We start from the raw sequence: 16,428 nt of genomic DNA on the forward strand, positions 1-16,428 counted from the left end.
GGTGACACTGCAGGACCAGCTGTAGCACTAACTCTTCTGGTCTTGTGTGTTCCACAGCCTGTCTCCCAGCCCACCCAGGTGACTCTGATTACAGCGCCCAGTGGAGTTGAGGCGCAGCCTGTGCACGACCTCCCTGTGTCCATTCTGGCCTCACCCACCACAGAACAGCCCACAGCCACCGTCACCATTGCCGACTCGGGCCAGGGTGACGTGCAGCCTGGCACTGTGACACTAGTGTGCTCCAACCCACCCTGCGAGACTCACGAGACTGGCACCACCAACACGGCCACCACCACGGTGGTGGCTAACCTTGGGGGACACCCCCAGCCCACCCAAGTGCAGTTTGTCTGTGACAGGCAGGAGGCAGCTGCTACTCTTGTGACCTCAGCGGTGGCGCAGCAGAATGGCAGCGTGGTCCGCGTCTGCTCCAACCCGCCCTGCGAGACCCACGAGACCGGCACCACCAACACCGCCACCACCGCCACCTCCAACATGGCCGGGCAGCACGGCTGCTCGAACCCGCCCTGTGAGACCCATGAGACCGGCACCACCAGCACCGCCACCACCGCCGTGTCCAGCATCGGTGCCAGCCAGCAGCGTGATGCCCGCCGTGCCTGTGCCACCAGCACACCCACTGTGGTCCGGATCGGGGTGGCTGCTGGGGGATCAGAGGGAGCCCAGGGTTCTGTGAAGCCCCAATGCCAAACCCGCCAGACCAGTGCAACCAGTACCACCATGACTGTGATGGCGACTGGGGTCCCATACTCTGCCGGGCCACTCCTGGGGCCAAGCATGGCACTGGAGGCTGGGGGCCACGGCACTACCTTTGTGCAGTTGGCACCTCTGAGCAGCAGAGTCGGTCCAGGTGGACCTGGCAGCAAGAACATGCCCTTGGGGCGCCAGCTGGAGACCCTTCACATCCACACAAGCAACAGCCCCGCTGTGGTGCGGGGGCCGCTCACACCTGTGTACGACAGCCTCCAGTCCAGCTCACCCAGCACCACTGTGACTGTGACAGGTCTGGAGGCGCTGCTGTGCCCCTCAGCCACCGTGACCCAAGTCTGCTCCAACCCGCCGTGTGAGACCCACGAGACGGGTACCACCAATACCGCCACTACCTCCAATGCAGGCAGCGCCCAGCGGGTGTGCTCCAACCCGCCTTGTGAGACCCACGAGACAGGCACCACGCATACGGCCACCACTGCCACCTCAAATGGGGGTGCAGGCCAGCCTGAGGGTGGGCAGCAGCCTCCCACGAGTCGCCCTTGCGAGACGCACCAGACCACTTCCACTGGCACCACCATGTCGGTCAGCGTGGGTGCCCTGCTCCCTGATGCCGCCACCTCCCACAGGACCCTGGAGTCCAGCTTGGAGGTGACAGCACCACCCGCCGTCACCCAACAGGCTAGTGCCACGTTGCTTGCTCCGTTCCCAACGCAAAGGGTGTGCTCCAATCCCCCGTGTGAGACCCACGAGACGGGCACCACACACACAGCCACCACTGTCACCTCCAACATGAGCTCAAACCAAGGTGAGTGAGGCAGTGGACCTAGCACGTGTGGTCTCCCAGGGCTCAGAAGACCAAGGCAGTGGTAGAGAAGTCTGTCTAGAGTCCCAACACGTTCTCTGCACCCGTTTTGCCAGCGGGGTGGGGTGGAGGTGGTCTGGCTGTGTGCAGCACAAACGACAGGATCCCCAGGTAGGCCGCCCTGTACTGCTCTGCTCACTTAAGGCTAGCTGAAGCCAAATGGAGGCCTCGGAGCTCCTGCCCAGCGGCCTTGTGTCTGTTACCCCCACAGACCCCCCACCAGCTGCCAGTGATCAGGGAGAGGTGGAGAGCAGCCAGGGTGACGTGAGCATAACCAGCGCTGGTGCCATCACGACAACTGTGTCCGCCACTCTGCCGCGAGCTGTGACGACTGTGACACAGTCCACACCTGTCCCAGGCCCCTCTGTGCCGGTAAGAGTCCAGGACTCCCTCAGCATTCTCCTGCCCTCTGTGCCTCTGGTCCGTGGGAACATGTTCCCGAACCGGACAGCAGATGTCACTCTTGTACCAGACATGGTATCGCTCTTGGGCCCTTTTGCAGACCATATAAGGACAGCCTTGGGGTCTGCCAAGAAAGGAGGCAGCAGGCAGGAATCCCAGGACCTCAGTGGCAATGGGGCACTTGTAGTCCTAATCATTTCCTGTAGCCTGTAAAAGGAAGACAGTGGGGTGAGGTAGGGGGTGGGGAGGAGGTGTCTACCCCCTTGTCTAGGCCAGGCGTCCTCTCTGAGAACAGGCTTATTGCGACTAGGGTGTCTCATGGCTCTGTCCTCTCGCAACATGTCTCATGCCATTCTGTGAACTGCTGCCCCGCACCCCTGATAACATGGCGTTGAAGTAGCCCATCGAGAATGAAATCCGGAGGCCGGCAGGGAAACACGGCAGCTATGTTGCTCCTCAGCCCCACTGCCTGGTTCTGGCCTCCCTCTCCTCCCCTCTGACGGGGGCTTCTCTCCCTTTCTAGAAGATCTCATCAGTGACTGAGACTACCCCAGGGGCTCTGACTACTGAAGTCCCCATCCCAGCCACGATAACGGTGACCATAGCCAACACAGAAACTTCTGACATGCCCTTCTCTGCTGTTGACATCCTGCAGCCCCCAGAGGAACTCCAGGTCTCACCAGGGCCTCGCCAGCAGCTGCCGCCACGGCAACTCCTGCAGTCTGCCTCCACACCCCTGATGGGGGAGACCACCGAGGTCCTGTCAGCCTCCCAGGCCCCTGAGCTCCAGGCCGCCGTGGATCTGAGCAGCACAGGGGACCCATCTTCAGGCCAGGAGCCTACCAGCTCAGCGGTAGTGGCCACGGTGGTGGTACAGCCACCCCCGCCCACCCAGTCCGAAGTAGACCAGTTGTCACTTCCCCAAGAGCTGATGGCCGAGGCCCAGGCGGGCACCACCACCCTCATGGTAACAGGGCTCACCCCTGAGGAGCTGGCAGTGACCGCTGCCGCAGAAGCAGCTGCTCAGGCTGCAGCCACCGAGGAAGCCCAGGCCTTGGCCATCCAGGCGGTACTCCAGGCTGCACAGCAGGCCGTCATGGGTAGGTGTCACCCGGGAGCCCAAAGGGAAGATGGGACCGTCTCAAGGGGTTACAGCTCTAGATGAAAGGCTATGGGGACATCCTGGGAGGAAAAGGCCCCCTGAACCCTGAAGGTGGCACGAGTCACGTGATGGAGAGCATCGCCTCGTGGGCCCAGGCAGGTGGCCATTAGTGGAAAGGAAGGCGGCAGGGCCCCTTGGCCAGGTCCCCCTTGTAGTGGGAAGAGGCTGAGATAAAGGTGGTTTGGGAAGCAGGGTCTCTGGGATCAGCTCTGAGCACCTCCGTCGGGGGCATAGTCTGTGCATTGGGCATGCGCACCAACGTTCCTGTTAAGTAGTGTTTCGCTTGATCCTGGAGCAGGCACTGGGGAGCCCATGGACACGTCTGAGGCAGCGGCGGCTGTGACGCAGGCAGAGCTGGGTCACCTGTCAGCCGAGGGGCAGGAGGGCCAGGCCACCACCATCCCGATCGTGCTGACGCAGCAGGAGCTGGCTGCGCTGGTGCAGCAGCAGCAGCAGCTGCAGGAGGCCCAGGCCCAGGCCCAGCAGCAGCACCTCCCCACCGAGGCCCTGGCTCCTGCGGACAGCCTCAATGACCCGACCATCGAGAGCAACTGTCTCAGTGAGCTGGCCGGGGCCGTGCCTAGCACTGTGGCGCTACTGCCCTCCACAGCCACCGAGAGTGAGTGGGGAACTTGAGCTTTAATGCTTGCCCTAGGGAGCTCAGTGGATTGAAGAGAGGTCTCTCGCGACCTGGGAATGAATTAGTGATTCGCTGGGTAGGGGGTGGGCAGGGTCCTGCAAGAGCAGGACAAGGGTGCCAGTAGGCCCAGGCCCTGTGTGGAAGGCAGGTCTCTAGAACCTTCCCCATTGACACTGTCTCTCCTTCCAGGCCTGGCCCCATCCAACACATTTGTGGCCCCCCAGCCGGTTGTGGTAGCTAGCCCAGCAAAGCTACAGGCTGCAGCTACTCTGACTGAAGTAGCCAATGGCATTGAGTCCCTCGGTGTGGTGAGTTGAGTCTAACGGGACCTGGAGGAGGAGTGAGGGGCTGCTTCCAGGTCCTGAATGCTGAGGGCCTGTTGGTTTTCCAGAAGCCGGATCTGCCGCCCCCACCCAGCAAAGCTCCCGTGAAGAAGGAGAACCAGTGGTTTGATGTGGGGGTCATCAAGGGCACCAATGTAATGGTGACACACTATTTCCTGCCACCAGATGATGCTGTCCCGTCAGATGTAAGTATCCCCAGGAGCTGACCCCTTTGGTGGGTGGATCCTTCCGTGAAGCAAGTATCGGCAGAGACAAGCTTGGGTCTGCTACCCGCAGCAGGGGCTCCGAGGAAGCTGCCCCGTCTTTGGGTCCACTTGAGCAGCCAGGAAACCTGAGGTCAGAGAGGTAGAGACTGCTCTTCTGAGGTAGTGAAAAGAAGCGACAGCTGTTGGTACTTGAAGGTGGTACCTGGCCCAGGTCAGCTTTACCGTGCTGCCCTTCTTGCCACGAAGGGACAGCCATCACTGACCTCCTCTGCCCTTGTAGTCCTCCTGGCCGGCCGTGCCAGTCCCAGGATGAAAAACGGCTCCTCTGCTGGTCCCAGAGCTACCACCTTTATTTTTTTTCTTCCCCATTTTATTTGAAAGGCAGCCAGGTATCTTCCATTCACTGGTTTATTCCCCAAATGCTTGTAACAGGCAGGGCTGGGCTAGGCTGGAGCCTGGAGTGAGGAAGTCAACCTGGGTCTCCCACATGGGTGTCGGGGCCAAGCTGTTCAGGGCTTCACCACTGCCTGCCAGGGTACGCATTAGCAGGGAGCTGGATCGCAAGCAGAGGTGGCACGATTTGAACCAGGCACTCCAACACGGGATGGATGGTGGGCATCCCGAGCAGCATCCTAACCTGCGCCAGACGCCCGCCTCTGAGCTGCCTTCTTGACAGTGGGCTTTGTGTCTCTTTGTTCCCTCTTCTGTTCCGTCCTCTATTCCCAGGATGACTCGGGCACTGTCCCTGACTATAACCAACTGAAGAAGCAGGAGCTGCAGCCGGGCACAGCCTATAAGTTTCGTGTGGCTGGGATCAACGCCTGTGGCCGGGGGCCATTCAGCGAGATCTCAGCATTTAAGACGTGTCTGCCTGGTTTCCCAGGGGCCCCTTGTGCCATTAAAATCAGCAAAGTGAGTCTTGCTGCATGTACCCTTCTGCCTCTGGTTGGTCCTCTGCCTGCAGGGTGCGGAACAGCTTACAACAGAGTGCACGCGCTCAGCACTCCCTATCTGTGCTAGGGCAGGTCACGGGAACAGTGCCAGGCAGGGGTGACTCAGGGGAGCCCCAAGGATGTGGGCAAGGGCAGCAGGGCCCCATCTTTAGTGAACAGACACTGCTATTGTGGGTAATGTCACAAGCCCATCCCTTTCCATCCATCCCCAGCCTCATTTCATCTAATCTTGAAAACATCTCAGATGTGGAAACTGAGGCATCGAGAGGCTAAGTCACACCTAGCAGAGTGGCAGAGTGGGTATAGGAAGGTGTGGGTTTATTGTTTCATTTTTATTTGAGAGACTAGCAGAGTTAGAGAGAGCTTCCATCTGCTGCTTTGTTGTCCGAGATGCCCACAACAGCCGGGGTTGAGCCAGGCCAAAGGTGAGAAGACAAGAACTCCATCCAGGTCTCCCACGTGGGTGGCAAGAACCCGACTACTGGAGTCATTACCTGCTGCCTCCCAGGGGTGTGTTAGAAGCCAGCTGCAGTCAGGAGTCAGAGCCAGAGCTAGGACCCTTTGTACTCAGGCAGTCCAGTGCGGGATGTGGGAGTTCCAACTGGTAGCTTAACTGCTAGACCAAATGCTCACCCCAAGGCTGTTCCAGTTCATTTTATTTCTTCCACTTAGGGGCAGATCTCTTTAAAGCTCTTTGAATTTTGATGTGGACTATCTATGGTGTTATGAAAAATAATGGCTTGTGTGACATATGAGCAGTCTGTTCTGGAAGCTTCTAGCCCCCTCTGTTGTCCTGGGGATGGGCAGGTTGGGCCCTGGCCACAATAGCTGAAGAGGGCAAGGCTTGACCTTGTGCTCCCTTGGTTCTAGAGTCCAGATGGTGCTCACCTTACCTGGGAGCCGCCCTCTGTGACCTCCGGCAAGATCATAGAGTACTCCGTGTACCTGGCCATCCAGAGCTCACAGGCTGGCAGTGAGCCCAAGAGCTCGGCCCCAGCCCAGCTGGCCTTCATGCGGGTATACTGCGGGCCCAGCCCCTCCTGCCTCGTGCAGTCCTCCAGCCTCTCCAATGCCCACATCGACTACACCACCAAGCCTGCCATCATCTTCCGCATCGCAGCACGCAACGAGAAGGGCTATGGCCCCGCCACCCAAGTGAGGTGGTTACAAGGTGAGTCTATTCCCCAGACTCCTTGGGCGGCTTCTAGGGAAGGGACTGGGCATCCAGCCCACCTGGGCGTTGGTAACCGACTCACTGTTCATTTGAGACCTGTTCCCACGTGGCAGTTGCCCCTGCTTTCTCCTGACTCCTGCCCTACAGTCACTGGCCTTTTGTCCTTGTGTTGGGGGCAGGGACATCAGTTCTGAGACAGACTTGACCTGGGATCTTTACGATCTGGGGCCGCTACGAGGGTGTCTCACGGGGTGCTTCGCCCGCTCTGGGGCAGCAGGCATGTCTTCTCAAGGGGGGGTCGAGGTGAGCGGAAGCAGGGAGGGTTGGGAGAAGAGCATGTCCAGAGACCCTGAAGGAGGAGGCGGGAGATCAGAGTCCAGTTGGGCGTGGGAGGAGCCCTCGCTCTGGCGAATAAGGGCTGCAGCCCCCCTGCGGAGCTGAGCCAAGAGGGTTTGCAGCAGGGTCCAGGGACAGCCAGGCGAGAGGTGCCGTGATTGGGGCCCGGAAGGGCAGTGTGGTGTGTGTCGGGCCGGGCTGGCGGCCCTGCTGGCTGGGGAGACATGGGATTGCATCTTCTCACTGATACTCGCCCCTCTCTGCCTCTCAGAAACCAGTAAAGACGGCTCTGGCAGCAAGCCGGCCAGCAAGCGGCCCATGTCTTCTCCAGAAATGTAAGGAGGAAAGCCCCTCCCTCTCAGGAGCCTTCTGAGGCTGCGGGTGGGAGTGCCTGGGGGGGGCGCTTAGCTGGACCCACGCTGCGCGTCTCTGCCCCTGCACCTCTTCTCCCCATTGATGGCGAATGCGGTGCTGTTGGGACCCGCACTAACTGTCCCTTTTCCATCTTCCAAGGAAATCCGCTCCAAAGAAATCTAAGGCAGATGGTCAGTGAGAGGAAGCTGACCAGCACCTGGATTCTTCTCCAGACCCCCCCTTCTGCTTCAGGAACCACCCCCCCGGGCACACCCCTCCCTCCCGTCCCACCCGTGTCCATACTCCACCCTCACGAGCCACTGGCCTGTGTTCGTTCTCTCTCTCTCTCTGTTTTTAAAATAAAGAAAGCACATTTTACCGTGGCTGTTGGGAGGAAGCAGAAGGCCAGTTGGGAAGAACAGTAAGCGAGAGTAGGGTGCCTGCTTCCTCCTCAGTGGGTGCCGGCCCTCCCCGCTGTGCGAGGCTGGAGAACTCAGAGACCGCAGAGGGAGAGAAAGTGAAACTTAAAGGAGACAGAAAATGCCAGCCCTTCAAAGCCCACACCTGTTTTGTGCTTTTTCTCCCATGGCCGGAGGGGGAAGCCAGGGGCTGTGCGGGGAACAAGCATAGGAGCCAAGGAAAGAGGTCTCAAAGAGGCTTCCCACGGTGCCCTGGCCCAGGTGTCTGGTTCTACTTTATTGCGTTTCCCTTGTGTTCCCAGCTACCTTCCACCCCTTCCTCAGGCTTAGCCAGCCCTTTCTGTGCCCATGATCCCACCGGAAGCTTCACATTTCCTCAGAGGCCTTTGCTCCCACCTCTTCTTCCCTTCCCCATTATGGCAAGACAAGAAAGGAGAGAAAAGACAGGAAAGGAGGAGCAGGTGGGGGCGGGGCGGCTGAGCAGCGTCTGTGAGAACGTCCCGATGGGGTGTGGAGTAGCTCCCACCAAGCCTGGCTTGGGCCCTTCCTGGCTCTGAAGCTGGGGGCTGCATCACCAACTGCTGCATTTGTTGTATTTTTTAAGTTGAAATCAATGAAGTTAACATTTTTATTGTAATTTTAGCCTTAGTGTGTGGGGTTTGTCCCTTTTTTGTTGTTAGTTGTGTACAGAATGTGTATCTTTTTTTTTTTTTTTACCCCCTTCTCGGCTAATTCTTGGCAGGGATCTTTTTGGAGGAAAACGCAGGGGGCAGCTGGGGCAGGAAAGGTATGGAATCTCCCACGTGGGGTCTGCTGTCACTGCCCACTTTGATTTCCTGTTGTTAGTCCTGCCCTCTTCCTTTTGTCTGTCCCAGGCCTCTGGGACAGAGGAGGGAGTGAGCCATCGCACCTCAGTCCTCTAGGGCGAGCGCTCCACACTTAGAGGGTCAAGCTTGAGGGTGGGCTGGAGCCTGCTTGTCTTGGCTTCACAGCTCTTTCCCTGCCCCTCAGCCAGGCTTAGAGATACCCTGAAGGGCTGCTTCTGCAGCCAGGAAAGGGGTGGTTAGAGGGGAGCCGGGCCTTCGTGGAGGCAGCCCAGGGAGGCTGGGGCAATTGAGTGGGCTAACGGCACCAACCACCAGCTCAATGAATTTGTAGCTTTGTCCCCAGCCAACCTATCCTCCTGTCTAGGGTCACACTCAGAAATTTGGGGCCCTGGAGTTTTCTGCCCAACATCTGCGCTTTAGGCAACAAGCAAGGCTTGCAAGCAGATCGCAGAAAGACTTAAAATGAGCAGCCAATGTTCTCAGTCCCCGCATCTCTGCCCGGAGATGTGGTGGGGGGGTGGCCCTCCACCTATGCCCTGCACCTCCGGGGCCTCTGGTTTGTTGTATTATAGTATATTTCGCTGTGGAAGACGTCACGTTAAGTCACCTTGGAGCCCACTCGCCTGGTCCCATTGTTCGACCCCATCCCTTCTCCCAAGCGCCCTTTGATTTCTCTTGTTTCTGAGAACAGTACGCCCGTTCATCTATTGTAGAGTAACCCCTTGTGACTCAATATTACCATAGTGCGATGTCGTTTTGTGCTATTTTGAACAATTAAAAGACTTTTTTTGAAATAACCATCTGGCATCTGATTGTGTTGGGGATTCCGTGACAGGCGCCTGGAGGGGGAAGCTGGGGTCTGCCCAGAGCTCATTACTGACACTTCCAAAGTATGGAGGCACGCAGGGGTGAGGCCCATACCCCTGGCTTGTGGCTCCAGGCTCCTGGCTGCCGGCCCGGGGGAAGGCCAGGTGTGTGCCTCTACTTCGCGAGTCAGACCACGTGCACTTCCCTACCCCGCTGGGCAGTGGCCTGGCAGGTCGCCAGCAGCTTCTGTGCTTTCACTGCAAGCACAGGGCCCCCAGGGTGTCCCCACCAGGACAGCTCTGTCTGGCATGAGGTGGGTGCAGTGGGAGTGACTCATCCCGTTCCCTCGTGAGCTAGGGCTCCAAAGGGAAGAAGCAAGACAAGTGTTGACGCACAGTGCCAATGGGGTTGAGGGTATGCTTTCTGTTAGATGGGAAGAGTTTACTGCTAACCAACCCAAGGGCCACGAGCCTGGTGTGGGACCTCGAGCTGGTGGCCTGGGTTCTCAGCTAGTGCTCATGCCACAAGGAGGGGTGCAGCGGCACACATCCTCAACATCCCATTTGTCTCCTTAACACCTCTGTTGCCTGAGCTCCCCCAGCCCAGTTCTGGGTAGCAGACACTTGATGGTGGTACCAGACCCACCCCCGCCTTGTTCTGCATGTGTGCCCTCGCTGCCTGCGGGCGCATCAGAGGCCCGGGGCAATCCCACCTCTCCTGGAAACCTCTTTGCAGTGAGCTGTTTCCCTACAGCTTTGTGCCCTGTGGGTCCACTGCCGCCATCTCGCCTGCTGGCCTCGACAGCAGCCATGGCTTTCTTCCCCTGAGCCCTCCCACACCCCCGGCGCATCTGACCTGCCTTGGATCCCAGCATGGGGTCCTAAGGTTGAAGAGAGGGACCTCACAGCGCAAGGGCCCAGGGCTGCAGCTAAGGGTACCTGTGGGGCTGGCCCAGAAAGTGCAGGGAACCCCTGTGCACTTTGCCAGACTTGACCAATGGCTTTGTGGGTGCTTGGTCTGGGAAGGGCGCAAGGGTTCTTGCCACCCTGCTCCAGTAGCTGCCCTCTGCCAGTCACCTGCCTTCCACCTCCCCTACAAGTAGGCCACTCCAGAAGGCAAAGGGCCACGCCAGTGTGTCTGGTGCTGGCCATGGCAGGGCCTCTTCGGGAGGCACGTGGCAACAAGTGCAGGCTGCTGCGAGGACAGCTGGGTACAAAGCCAGGCCCTCCTAGGCACGAGCCACAGGGGAGGAGGGGTGCAAATAGAGCGGACACCTGCCTGCTGGACAGAGACCAGCCTACTTCCCAAGCATCCCGAAGTGGAATTGTTTGAGGTTGACAGGACTGGCCTGAAGCAGGAATACTGGCCACCAAGCAAGCGGCTGTGGCCTGCGAGGAGACAGCCATTGTGACATCAAAGACTAGCACACATAGCCGGTGCCACGGCTCACTAGGCTAATCCTCTGCCTTGCGGCGCCGGCACACCGGGTTCTAGTCCCGGTCGGGGCACCGATCCTGTCCCGGTTGCCCCTCTTCCAGGCCAGCTCTCTGCTGTGGCCAGGGAGTGCAGTGGAGGATGGCCCAAGTGCTTGGGCCCTGCACCCCATGGGAGACCAGGAGAAGCACCTGGCTCCTGCCATCGGATCAGCGCGGTGCGCCGGCCGCGGCGGCCATTGGAGGGTGAACCAACGGCAAAGGAAGACCTTTCTCTCTGTCTCTCTCTCTCTCACTGTCCACTCTGCCTGTCAAAAATTAAAAAAAAAAAAAAAAAAGACTAGCACACAGCAGCAGGAGCCCCCATCCAGGGCTATGCCTGGGGGCTGCGACCTTCCGCGGCAGCCAGAGCCCAGGGCTGCGGTGCAAGGTCTAGTTAAGCTCCTGAGCCTTCTAGAAGTCCAAGCTTCTCGCAAGCCATGCTGGGAGTCCAGAGACCTCGGGCATTGTGGCTCCTAGAAGCAGCGCCCTCCACATCATTTCTCTGAGAAGTGCAGCTGCCCAGCTGGCAGGGAGGGTGGGAGACTGCCTGGGAGCAAGGAAAAACAGGGCTGGGCCCCTAGGAGAGGGGTCTGGAGGGCTGGAGCGAGGAGGGGGGGCGACACTTGCTCTTACCTGTACAGTTCCCACCTGGCCTCCCAAGTTTTGGTGAGAAACAGACTCAACAGAGAGCATCTGCCCGCCCTGGGAGGTCATAGTTCAGCAGGGCCTGCTGATTCCGGTCTTTATAGTGGATCCCTGTGCTGCTGCACCCCTGAGTCGGCTGCCCTGCCCAGCTCCCCCCCACGCCCCTCCCTAGGTCCCAGGCCGTCCTGCCTGCTCACCGAGCAGAGAATCTGGAGCTGACGGTGTCTGGAACTTGGGCTGCTGAAAGATCTTGGCGGGGCCGGTGCCTCCAAGCCCCGCCCCCCGAGCCCTGCGGAACTCTCAGGAGGAGGGGGTGGGTGGGGCGCAACTCGGTCAGCTGAGTGACAGTCACGGGACTGAGGCCAGTTCAGTCTGGCTTCCTGGAGGAGAGGGAGGGATGAGCAGGGGTCTCCAAGTGCGACAGGCCAGTGGTGGGGCCCGTGGCGGGGGGTGCTGTCCTGGAGGGCCCTGAGGGCTGGTGGGGTCAGAAGCCTCGCATAGAGGTGGGGGTGGGGCTGGGGGTGTTAGGAAACCCCAGAGGGGCGGGATCCCGAAGCTCCGGGGGAGATGGGGAAGTTGCTGTGGGTGAGCTGCACCTCCAAGCCCCAAGTTTCCGGCAGGCCATGGAGAAGGAGCGGGGCACCATGCAGGCGTGGAAGGAGCGAGTAGGGCAGGAGCTGGACCGCGTGGTGGCTTTCTGGATGGAGCACTCCCACGACCAGGACCATGGGTGCGCTGCCTCTTTGCTCTACCTCACCCTCAAGGGGCTCCAGGGGCAGCAGCGGGGGGCTCGATGCCCCTTCAGTCTTTTGCTACCCCTGCGCGTCCCACAGGGGCTTCTTCACGTGCCTCGGCCGTGATGGGCAGGTGTACGACGACCTCAAATACGTCTGGCTGCAGGGGAGGCAGGTAAGGGTGTTCCCTGATGCACTTGGGCCTCTCTTGCCTCAGTGCGCACAGTACGGCCATGGGGGCTCCTCTTCACCTCAGCCACACCCCGCAGACCTGAGCTTGCTCTCTGGTTGCCCCACAGGTATGGATGTATTGTCGCCTCTACCGCAAGTTTGAGCGCTTCCGCCACTCTGCGCTTCTGGACTCTGCAAAAGCAGGTGCAACATTCCTTGCCCATCTTCCTAGTGGCCTCTGGGAAGGCAGGAAAAACCGTGTGTGCCTGGGGGGGGGGGGTTCTGGGCCTCACCTGAGTCCCAGCACCCCACCTTCGCAACTGCCAGGTGGCGAATTTTTGCTGCGTTATGCCAGAGTGGCGCCGCCTGGCAAGAAGTGTGCCTTTGTGCTGACCCGGGATGGCCGCCCGGTCAAGGTGCAGCGGACCATCTTCAGCGAGTGTTTCTACACTATGGCCATGAACGAGCTGTGGAGGGTGACAGGAGAAGTGCATTATCAGGTGCACCCCGGAACTCTGTTGGGATATGCAGGTCCCACTCCCGCCCTGAGAGCTGTGCCCTGCCCCCAGTTGGCAGGGAACCTCTCCCTCTTCCCTGTACTATAAGACCCCGACTCCACTGCCTGGGAGTTGCCTGCACCCCCAGACGGGGAGCCCCCAGAGCAGGCTGGGGCCAACCCGGCCCAGGAGCCAGACCCACAGCAGGCCCCTTGGTGAAGTGTCCTTGGAGTGCATGAGAGGCCACGGGCTTCCCGCCCAGGGCCGAGTCCTCAGGACCCCACCAGGTACCTGGGGACGGGACAGGTGGGACAGCAGCCTCAGCTGGGCCTCTCCTTGCCCCCCCCCCAGAGTGAGGCCCTGGAGATGATGGATCAGATCATCCGCTGGGTGCGGGAGGACCCATCGGGGCTGGGCCGGCCCCAGCTCCCAGGGTCCCCAGCGGCGGAGCCCATGGCAGTGCCCATGATGCTGCTCAACCTGGTCGAGCAGTTCGGGGAGGCTGATGAGGAGCTGGCGGGGAGATACGCCGAGCTGGGGGACTGGTGCGCCCGCAGGATTCTGCAGCACATCCAGGTGGGCGGGGCCAGGGGGCCTGGGCGGGGACAGAGGGCTGATCCCCACGCACAGGGCTGCCTCCAGTGCCCGCACCTGCCCTGCAGTCGGGGAGGCTCGGCCCCTAGGGAAGCTGGACGGCCCCAGCAGGCCCCAGGCTCCCAGAGCTGGGTGGGTGGGGCTGTGGGCTGGAGGGTGGTGGTTGCCAGTTGATGCCTGGTTGCCTAGGGGCAGAACTGCCTCTGTTGGTTCCCTGCAGAGGGATGGACAAGCTGTGCTGGAGAACGTGTCAGAGGATGGCGAGGAACTTCCTGGCTGCCTGGGAAGACACCAGAACCCAGGTGAGGAAGCAGAGTGGCCTCAGGATTTGGCTTCTGCCTTTGCCACTTCCACCCTGTGGTGAGGAGCAGGCCGAGAAAGAGGGGTGAGGCTCCCAGAGTTGGGGAGCAGGGGTGCGAGCTAGGGGCTCCAAGCAGCTCCCACTGTTCAGGAGGGAGGAGGGCGGTGTTGGGGCCTTGAGCTGGTTCCTTCTTACCCCTGCCCCCATCAGGCCACGCGCTGGAAGCTGGCTGGTTCCTGCTCCGGCATGCTGCCCGGAAAGGGGACCCCGAACTTCGAGCGCACGTTATTGACAAGTTCCTTTTGTTGCCCTTCCGTTCTGGATGGGACCCTGACCACGGCGGCCTCTTCTACTTCCAGGATGTTGACAACCTCTGCCCCACGCAGGTGGGAGAGCACCCAGGGACCGAATCGGGGCCAGAGGCCGGGGGTGGGGGTGCTGTGCGAGGGCTGGGCAGGCAGGGTTCTCAGGCCCCTGCGCCCACTCTGCTCTCAGCTGGAATGGGCCATGAAGCTCTGGTGGCCCCACAGTGAAGCCATGATCGCCTTCCTCATGGGCTACAGTGACAGCGGGGACCCTGCCCTGCTGCAGCTCTTCTACCAGGTGGCTGAGTACACCTTCCGCCAGGTCAGTGCTGCCTGCTCGTCCCAACGGGGGTGTGGAGGAGAAGCAGGCAGGCAGGGCCAGGCTTGCCTGGGCCAGTGGGAAGAGGTGGCAGGCAGAGCCCTGGGGTGGGGGTGGGGCCTCCTCCCCCTCACTGGTCTGAGAGTCCCTGGGGGGGGGCAGTGGTCTCTGATTAGTTAACAAAAAAGCCCCATGGGGAGGGGAGACTGTGAGCAAACACAGATGACAATGGGACCGTGGGAAATACCATGGCGGGAGAAGGGGGCAGGGCCAGAGACACTGAGCCAATGGACAAAGGAGGCGGCAGACGTCGGTTCCCGGGAGAAGGGGGTGCAGGGCCCAGGTCAGGAGTAGTGCAGCAAGGACACCTGGCAACCTTGGGAGCAAAACTGAGTGGGAGGGGGGAAAAGCAGAGAGGCCCGGAGGGTCTGTGCCTAGGAGAGTGGCCTGGGCTTTCCAGGGGCAAGGGGAGCAGACGAGACCGTGGCCGTCACCACAGCCAGCCAGATCTGGCCAGGGTGGCAGCCATGGGCAGTAGAAGTGGCAGAAGCGGGTCGGGCAGCAGGTGGATGTCGGTTTCTGTAGTTCAGAGGGAACCATCTGGGCTGGACACACAGATGTTTAGGGAATGGGGAGGCAGCAAAGGCGACAAGTGGAAGGAAAGTGAGCAGGGGACTCCCAGAGGCCCCCATGTCGGCAGCAGACTGCTGAGCTGCTCAGAGTGCTGAGCCCAGGCAGGACCCCCAACGCAGATCTGGGGCATTTCTCCAGCCATGACGATCGATCTGGATCGGAGGGAGTAAGGAGTATGCCTTGGGATCCGTGGGCCGGGGAGCCGAGGGGACATGATAGCTCCCTCTGTGGTGACTGCGAAGTTGAAGTCTAGCATTGCTTCCATCGTGACTGTTAGTGAGGTATCTGCATCACATGGCTTTGGCCAGAGGCATCTCCAAGCACCACACACGCTTGGCAGTACTTCCCCACAACGAGAGCCGTACTAGAAGCCACCAGTTTTTACGAAATGAAATGGAAGGAATACATTTTTCAAAAGATTTATTCATTTATTTGAAACCCAGAGAGAGAGGGAGAGAGATTGATCGATCCTCCAGCTACTGGTTCACTCTCCAGGCAGATCTGGCCCAGGCTAAGGCCAGGAGCCCAGAACTCCCTCCTGGGCTCCCATATGCGTGATAGGAGCCCACGCACTTGGGCCATCTTCAGCTACCTTCCTAAGTGTATTAGCAGGTGGTCACGGGAGAAAGGAAGTGTGGAATGGGCCAGTGAGTTGCTGGACATCGGCAGGGGCAGAAGGAGGGTGAGATGTATTTGGAACCCGTGGAGAGCAAGGACAAGGAGGGGTCTAATGTGCGGGATGTGCCAGACACATTAACTCCAGGGAAGTCATACCTTAAAAAGTGTCAAGGCAGGTAAACCCTCCAGCAACACTTAATTGCAACAAAGTACATTTAAATACACTAAGATGATTTCCATTCAACGAGTTGTGACAATGTATACACCTGGGCAACCAACGCCACGGTGAGGATGTAGACCATCTCTTATCTTTCCCGGGACGATTCTTTTTATTCCAATTCACGGTGTCTCGTTGCATGGCTTGCTGCCTCCCCCAACCCTGCTTGCATCTTTGTCCTGGACGCGGTGTCGAGGTTCAGAGCGCCAGGTCTGGAGTGGTGTTATGGGGTTGGCATGTGGGCGGATCCAACAGGCGCCAGCTGTCACCATCTCTATTCCAGTTTCGCGATCCGGAGTACGGAGAATGGTTTGGCTACCTGAACCAAGATGGAAAGGTCGCCCTTACCATCAAAGGGGGTCCTTTCAAAGGTGAGTGGGGGACAGTGGCGGGTCCGCAGGGGCTCGTGGCACCCACTTCACCTTCTGCTCTACCAACCTACCCACCTTCCTCTCCACACAGGCTGCTTCCACGTGCCACGGTGCCTAGCCATGTGCGAAGAGATGCTGGGTGCCCTGCTGAGCCGCCCCGCCCCCGATACCCTTCCCCCGACTGCTGTCCCCGCCCGCCAAGGCGCGGAATAAAACTGAGCCTGCTCCACTCGCTCCTGTGTGCGCCTCTGTGGGCTCGAGGGTGGGTGGGTGGCGGCGGCCGCTGGGCCGCGTCGGGCTGCAGCGCTGGCACCCGCCTGGCCCGGGGAACGCCCA

At 60.0% G+C, this 16,428-nt stretch overlaps 2 protein-coding genes across 11 annotated transcripts in view; both read left to right on the top strand.

The window, feature by feature from the left end:
- Nucleotides 1-9,182, top strand: part of LOC133753472 (host cell factor 1) — a 26,151-nt gene extending 16,969 nt beyond the window's left edge. For 4 of the 9 annotated variants that reach the window (XM_062184108.1, XM_062184115.1, XM_062184111.1 and 1 more), the window contains 10 exons: nucleotides 58-1,531; nucleotides 1,800-1,960; nucleotides 2,514-3,090; nucleotides 3,448-3,771; nucleotides 3,982-4,100; nucleotides 4,184-4,321; nucleotides 5,069-5,254; nucleotides 6,166-6,466; nucleotides 7,077-7,140; nucleotides 7,319-9,182. In XM_062184108.1, the coding sequence (XP_062040092.1) occupies nucleotides 58-1,531; nucleotides 1,800-1,960; nucleotides 2,514-3,090; nucleotides 3,448-3,771; nucleotides 3,982-4,100; nucleotides 4,184-4,321; nucleotides 5,069-5,254; nucleotides 6,166-6,466; nucleotides 7,077-7,140; nucleotides 7,319-7,358 (3,384 nt within the window). In that variant the 3' untranslated portion in view covers nucleotides 7,359-9,182. The remainder of the gene's footprint in view (nucleotides 1-57; nucleotides 1,532-1,799; nucleotides 1,961-2,513; nucleotides 3,091-3,447; nucleotides 3,772-3,981; nucleotides 4,101-4,183; nucleotides 4,322-5,068; nucleotides 5,255-6,165; nucleotides 6,467-7,076; nucleotides 7,141-7,318) is intronic. The other 5 variants (XM_062184109.1, XM_062184112.1, XM_062184110.1 and 2 more) reach the window with 4 other exon arrangements.
- A 2,530-nt stretch (nucleotides 9,183-11,712) lies between these two features.
- LOC133753197 (N-acylglucosamine 2-epimerase) lies at nucleotides 11,713-16,306 on the top strand. Of its 2 annotated transcripts, none has more exons than XM_062183629.1 (11): nucleotides 11,713-11,763; nucleotides 11,953-12,062; nucleotides 12,166-12,241; nucleotides 12,366-12,441; nucleotides 12,565-12,737; nucleotides 13,086-13,310; nucleotides 13,549-13,630; nucleotides 13,840-14,015; nucleotides 14,125-14,256; nucleotides 16,005-16,092; nucleotides 16,184-16,306. In XM_062183629.1, exons 2-11 carry the CDS (start codon nucleotides 11,956-11,958, stop codon nucleotides 16,303-16,305), a joined length of 1,257 nt encoding a protein of 418 aa, XP_062039613.1. In that variant the 5' UTR covers nucleotides 11,713-11,763; nucleotides 11,953-11,955; the 3' UTR covers nucleotide 16,306. The 2 variants fall into 2 exon arrangements, with proteins under 2 accessions (XP_062039613.1, XP_062039612.1); XM_062183628.1 differs by having other exon boundaries at nucleotides 11,713-11,756.
- Nucleotides 16,307-16,428: the final 122 nt, after the last annotated feature.

Source organism: Lepus europaeus, chromosome X (genome assembly GCF_033115175.1).
Source record: "Lepus europaeus isolate LE1 chromosome X, mLepTim1.pri, whole genome shotgun sequence".
Taxonomy (NCBI): Eukaryota; Metazoa; Chordata; class Mammalia; order Lagomorpha; family Leporidae; genus Lepus; species Lepus europaeus.